The sequence below is a fragment of the Musca autumnalis genome, unplaced genomic scaffold (genome assembly GCF_047663935.1).
Source record: "Musca autumnalis isolate F117 unplaced genomic scaffold, ASM4766393v1 scaffold_1, whole genome shotgun sequence".
Classification (NCBI taxonomy): domain Eukaryota; kingdom Metazoa; phylum Arthropoda; class Insecta; order Diptera; family Muscidae; genus Musca; species Musca autumnalis.
In genome coordinates this window covers 246,340,914-246,348,106 of record NW_027411644.1, presented here as the reverse complement: position 1 = coordinate 246,348,106, position 7,193 = coordinate 246,340,914, and the positions used below count along the sequence as shown (strand labels likewise).

Genomic DNA, 7,193 nt, shown 5'->3' with positions numbered 1-7,193 from the left:
AGGATAATAGGAACTGTAAGAAAACACAACAAATATATGGATTATTTGTATCCCAGCACTAGCTGGACGTCATCAGTTGTTCGAAAATGCCGCTTATGTTAATAATTCTGCGTACAATAGCCTGCTGGTAGTGTTATTTGTTTTTATTCTATAATATACAGGTAGCCGGTGTCAAGTAGAATGATATTATGTAGATAATTTGAAATTTCACAAAAAAATATACATACGTTTCTTCAATGAACAGCCAATATATCATATATCAGACAAGCCACTAAAATAACCATTGCATGTGATAGGTAAGATGATTCGAATTCATATTCGTTCGAACTACTACCAAACTTTTGTTTGTTGAAAAATATTAGATTCATTTTTGTTTTCAATAAAAAAAAAACTTTTTAAAATAGCAGGAGTTTGGTAGTAATTCGAACGAATTTGATTTCGATTCGTCTTAGAGAAACAGGCCATTATTTTTTACACTTTGAAGTGTTATACGTAGCAGTTATAATGTGTCCCGCTGTTCCTGTTGATGGCCTGGTGAAGAGGTTCTTCCAAAGTTTGTTGTGTTTAACTATCTCTTTAGCATACAGTGACTGTCACTGAAAATGATGCAACCTGACATAAAAAATGTAAACTTTGATAACTTGAAAACGAGCTGAGATTTTTTAACAATTTCAGTTGGTCATCGTATAACTTTTGCACCAGTATTCCAGGAAGTATGGACTTATCCACGGAAAACATAATATCCCTAAGGACAACAATTCAGACAAAATATTGGGATATTCAAATTGGTTGCTCCGTTTAAGAGATATCGTGCATACCATATTAGTGACATTCTTTAAATATGGGGGGAAGTACCGGAAGTTGTGGACCGGTATTATTGATCTTCTAACTGAAACTAAGTTTGTACAAAATATTACGAAGGCCAAATTTTGGACCAAATCGGTTGATCAGTTCGAGAGTTATCGTACCATAGGGTTTTTTACACCTTTCGGGCTGTTTTCTCAACAACTATGGACTTGCCCCTGAAAAATCTTTTACTGCCGTAATTGAGACATCGAATGCAAGTTGCTTCAACAAAAATTAAAGTGATTCGAGCGCAGGTCCTAATGTGATCTTATCCGAAATTTTGTGTTGGAGGTACCCGAAGGAGTGGACAAATATATTCTATATTCGAACCTTATCTATATCTGGTAGATATATTAGGTTGTGTAGAGTATGGACCAAATCGGTCACTCCCATCAAGAGTTATCGTGGCACAATTTTTCCGAAGGAGTGGACCGACATGGCTTATCTTCGAACTTAAACTTTGTTTGGACAAAATATTACGAAGGCAAAACCTACGAAATTATTATAAAGGTCAATCTTGTAGAGTATTTTCATAGCTACAATATTTTCTTTAGTCCTATGTCGATGGGGATGGAAGATACCAAGCAACGGTCCTGACCGGCTTTAACATTGCAAAGCCCAGGATTTATCTTGGTCCCTCTTTCATCTCAAGTGGACACTGACCTCCCCGTGGTGTCACCTGGGGAACCGCCTTTAACACCCGTTAAAGGTAGTGAGCTAACATGTGCCGCGCGTTCTCCCATAAGAACGTTAAAAACTTGGGTTTGGGCGTACTATGAAAAAACGAAAGAAAAGAAAAACAACCCCCTCTAAAGTTGACGAACCACGCAAACATTTTAAGGACCATGATCTGCGAATCTGCATCTGGAACGTTCGCACTCTTTATAGAGAAGGTGCAGTCTTTGCATTGGAAGACGTACTTGAAAAGTACAAGGCCGATATTACTGCCATACAGGAAATACGATGGATTGGGAAAGGCGTCACAACAACACCTAAAGGTGACGCACTGTATTATAGCTGCCATGACGTAAAGCATGAGTTTGGTTGCGGATTTGTAGTTGGTCGGAGACTAAAACATCTGGTATCCAGCTTCACTCCAGTGAATGAAAGACTTGCTGCAATTCGAATAAAAGCTAAATTCTTCAACATCAGCTTTATTTGCGCTCATGCTCCCACTGAAGAAAAGGACGAACAGACCAAAGATATATTTTACGAGCGCTTAGAAGAAACATATGACAGTTGCCCTGCCCATGACATTAAAATCATTCTAGGCGATTTTAATGCCAAAATTGGAAAGGAGAATATCTTTGGCCCACCAGTCGGGAAATTCAGCCTCCACAGTGAAACATCTGACAATGGTATGAGGCTGATAGACTTTGCAGCTGCAAAAAACGTGGTAGTTAGCAGTACCAGATTTAATCATATCGATATTCATAAGGGCACCTGGTTGTCTCCAGATCAGAAAACAAGAAATCAAATTGATCATGTTGTGATAGATGGAAGACATTCATCGAGCGTGTTGGATGTACGATCGTTCCGAGGCGCAAACATTGATTCGGACCACTACCTTGTTGCAGCAAAGGTACGCACCCGCTTAAACGTGGCAAACAAAGTACGAACAGACACAACACGAAAGTTAGACATCGGTAAGCTGCAATCACAACAGATAGCCACAGCATATTCCACTCAACTAGCCCAATTGCTTAATCAAAGCACTCCTCACCCCGATAACATATCAGCGCAATGGCATTGCATTGCCCACTCCACTCCATGCAAACAGCCACAAAATCCATACTTGGATACCAGAGGCCTCCACCAAGGAATCCATGGTATGATCAGGAGTGTCGTGCTGCCACCGAAGAGAAAAATGCGGCATAAAGGGCTACTTTACAATCCGTAGCAACGCGTAGCGCACGAGAGAGGGAGAAAAGGAGAGAGGAGAGAGAGCAGGAAAAAGAGAGAGATGGAAAAGCGGGAGTGTGAAAAAACCGAGATGTACAGGAGCCAGAATGAAGTCCGAAAATTCTACCAAAGAGTCAAGCATCAAACTGATGGCCTTGGTACAGGCACATCCTCCTGTAGAGACCAGCAAGGTAATTTGGTTACTGATACAGATAGTGTACTCAGGATATGGAAAGAACATTTTTCAAAACTGTTGGTATCCAATAGCAGCGAAGACGACGAAGATACCGCAGTCCCAATCCCAGAAGATAGTATTGAATGTATACCGCCCAGCCAAGATGAGGTAAAGACAGCAATAAATCGGCTGAAGAATAATAAGGCTGCAGGAGCCGATGGCTTACCAGCCGAGCTGTTTAAAACCGGAGGCGACACGCTGATAAGGTGTATTCATCAGCTGGTTAGCACCATCTGGCAGGAAGAACGAGAATTGTCGGGGACGATTGGAACCTAAGTATCTTGTGCCCCGTCCACAAGAAGGGAGATAAGACTGTATGCTCTAACTATAGGGGCATAAGTCTACTCCCTATTGCCTACAAGATCGTGTCAGGGATATTGTGCGAACGACTAAAGCCTATGGTCAACGAGATAATTGGACCATACCAATGCGGCTTTAGACCTGGCAAGTCCACCATTGACCAGATATTTACCCTGCGGCAAATCCTGGAGAAGACCCAAGAGATGCAGATCGACACCTACCACCTTTTTGTCGATTATAAAGCAGCCTTCGACAGCCCGCTGCGTTCAAAGGTATTCCAAGCCATGTCTGAATTTGGTATCCCCGCAAAGCTCATCCGGCTTTGCAAAATGACTTTAACTGACACGAGGTCCTCAGCTAAAATAGGAAAGAACCTCTCCGAAGAGTTAGGTACCAAAAGAGGTTTCAGACAAGGAGACAGCCTTTCGTGTGATCTCTTTAACATCCTGCTGGAAAAGGTTATACGAGAGACAAACGTCAAAAGAAGTGGCACAATCTACACCAATAGTCACATGTTACTTGCTTATGCTGATGATATAAACATCATAGGCCGATCAGTAAAAGAAGTAACTGATACCTTTATGAAGGTCGAAGGAGAATCTACTAAAGCGGGTCTGGCGGTAAACGGTGAGAAGACCAAGTTGATGGTGTCGACGCACAATGCGTCCATTGAGCTCGGACCGACTGTGGAAGTTGGTTCCTATAATATTGAGGTAGTAAATGACTTCGTCTACCTCGACACCTCCGTAAACACAACAAACGACATCAGTTGTGAAATAAGAAGAAGAATTGTATTGGCCAACAGATGCTACTTTGGTTTAAGTAAGCAGTTTAAAAACAAAGCCACATCTCGTCAAACAAAAATAACGCTCTACAAAACACTGATACTACCCGTGCTGATGTATGGCTCCGAAGCCTGGGTACTTGCGCAAGCAGACATGGCAGTGCTTGGTGTGTTTGAGAGAAAAATTCTTCGAAAGATCTACGGACCAATCTGCGTTGACGGTGAATATCGACGTCGCATGAACCACGAGCTGTATCTGCTGTACAACGACATCAATATTTTTAAACGTATCGAGATGCAGCGATTGCGTTGGCTAGGCCATATCATAAGAATGAGCGATGATGAATGAGATGAATGAGAATGAGCGAGGTGTATAAACACGGACCGCTTGGCGGTGCACGCAGATTTGGCAGGCCAAGGAATAGATGGCGCAAACAAGTGGATGATGAGATGAAAAGGCGCGGTATTCCAGAAAGCGAAGCAACAAATAGAGAGAATTGGAGATCTTTTCTTAGTTCGGCCTATAGGACAAATGTTCTGTAATGGGCCAGCTAAGTAAGTACTATGTCGATAGGACTTGCGGTTTTCAAGCAAAATCTTGGAAACCAAAAAACCCCTAAAAATGTCAACTTGAATCGCAATTTATTTAAAAAGCGCTCCGGCGATTTTTTTTTTGTTTTTTGATTTTTCTCATCTATGAACATTGGAGTTTCAGAATCCGCAAAAACTTCCCAGGTGTAAGCACCTTCCATTTAAAGTTGCTTCAAGAGCACCGTGTATAATATAGGGCAAGCCAGGCTAATACAGATGCCAACATTTTTCATACTCTTTTTTTTTTGGAAAATAGCTTCAAAAACATTAATTACAATCATGCCAAAATTACGTCAGGAACATAATTTTTTCTATCGAAATCAATGACAAAACTACTGAAAACGATATGGAACCAATTATTCCACCATTCTGATTACTAAAATGGAATAAAAAGCGAAAAATTTGGAAATTATTAATCGATTATTGTGGTGCAACATTTTCAATGCTGAATATAAAAATGTCCATTTTTTGTTTTCCGGTAAAATTTTAGTATAACGATACTGTAAACGGAATATTTTTGCATTACATCTTAAGGCAACTTTTTAGCATATTTTTTTTTAATTGTTAAGAAATCTCCACTCGTTTTCAAGTTTTCAGTGACAGTCACTATATGTATGTATCATTTCCCAGCAAAATGTTCGGGCAAGTGATCTGGCATGTCATCTTTTTAGCATCTTCATCGATGAATTTTATATGAGCGTGGATCACAAAAGATGCTATTCATTTTTGGATCCAATGCTTTGGCATGTCATTTACACCAATCCTTTGCAATGACTTTATCATTACGACGAGAGTTTTAACAACCTTGGTTGTGACTTCGAGTCTCCGACAACATCAAGCCTATTGTAAATAATTAATCTTATATATTTAGAAAAATGTGTACACAAAATCCATATCTATTGGATCGATGGAATGGGTTCAAATGCTGATGAAAAGATCGGATCTTTCACGACTTCCGTTGCATTGCTTCAAATGCTAATGAAAAGATGGGATCTCTCACGACTCCGTTTGAACCAATGCAAAAGATGCCATGAAATCACCTCATCGAATGGAAAACCTTCCTTCAAATTTTGCTGGGTTGTGTCGTCTGTTATCGCCTTTTATCTTTACATTATTATCTTCGGGCATCCAAGAAAAATTTCCTAGCTATGAATCATTTAATTTATACCAGGTATGGTCAGAAAGTGTCATGTCAAAAAACAACACCACTGTTCAGAAAGACAAAATTTCATTTCAATCAGTACCAAGTAGATGTCCGGGTAGATGCACAGGCGTAGTGATGTAGGGTATCACATAATCGGCCTAGTCCCGACTATAACATTTGCTCACTTGTTTTTATTTTGTTAGAACGTAGTATTTATGTATATCAATATTGTTGCGCTCATACACTGAGACATATTAACTCAATTTATAAGTTAACTAAACCCCTTCCATAATTAGAAAATGTAATTTCCATTGTGGGTTGGTACCGATATAATACATGTTACAATTTTAAAATAATGTGTGAAATCACCGTTGATCACTGACAAAAACAAAACGAATATGTAGTACGACTAATGCATTGGTCAACACACGGTTGGTATATACGGTATTATTCATATTCGTCGTGAGACAAATTTTTGTTAATTCCCCTCGCAAACCGGGGCATACGTATGTACATACATACAAACGTATGTAAAACAAATGTACGTTGTTATAAAAACACTATCTTCAGATAATTTCTTTCAGTCATCTCGAAAAAATGCATTTGTCAACAACTGTCATTTTGCTAATTGGAGTAGCCGCATTCTATATCTCGACTATAGATGCGAAATCTTGCAAACTCAATTGTCCAGCTGAAATAAGTCCAGTTTGTGCCCATTTCCATCGTGGAGGTCGTAAAGGTTTCATCATTTGTACTTTTGATAATTTGTGTCAGTTGAAAGCACGAGAATGTTCAGCAAATGAAAGTAAGTTAATTGAAATATAAATTTGGATTAGGAAATTATTATTATTTTTGTGATTCTAGGTTGGTTGAGCAGACCAGGACGTTGTGATCGTGATAATCCCGATTGTGTTAATTTCAAACCACCAGCTGCACCACCTAAATCTCCAAGTAAATTTTCCATAAATAATTTAAAAAATATATTTGGTGGTTAGTGAATGATACTAACATACATACGAGTATGTATGAATGTCTCTAGCAAGAACAATGTAAACAAGTTGTATTAATTTATATCTGTTAAATAAAGTGAGTAATGTTGTTACCCAGCAAACAGTTGTGTGCGAAATATTATACTGAGGATTTTATGAAAGTAGTCCCAATTTACATTAGGCCATTTTCCTTGCGGCAATTGTCAGTTTCTGGATGAGAGAGGGTGTTGAGAGGCAAAGGGTTACCATACACCTTACCTCTCTCTCCATCAAACTGACAATTGCCGCAAGTAAAATTGCCTAATGTAAATATGGACGTACAGAACCAAACGACAAAAACTCTAGTTGGGTTTTGTGTTGACAGATCGAATTCGGATTTTATGGCCTTATCAAAACATGACC

General features: G+C 39.2%; 1 protein-coding gene across 1 annotated transcript; it reads left to right on the top strand.

Moving 5' to 3' along the window:
• The first annotated feature begins 6,098 nt into the window (after positions 1-6,098).
• Positions 6,099-6,913, top strand: LOC141389310 (uncharacterized). The gene is made up of 3 exons (XM_073960659.1): positions 6,099-6,328; positions 6,387-6,607; positions 6,667-6,913. Exons 2-3 carry the CDS (start codon positions 6,400-6,402, stop codon positions 6,795-6,797), a joined length of 339 nt encoding a protein of 112 aa, XP_073816760.1. The 5' UTR covers positions 6,099-6,328; positions 6,387-6,399; the 3' UTR covers positions 6,798-6,913.
• Positions 6,914-7,193: the final 280 nt, after the last annotated feature.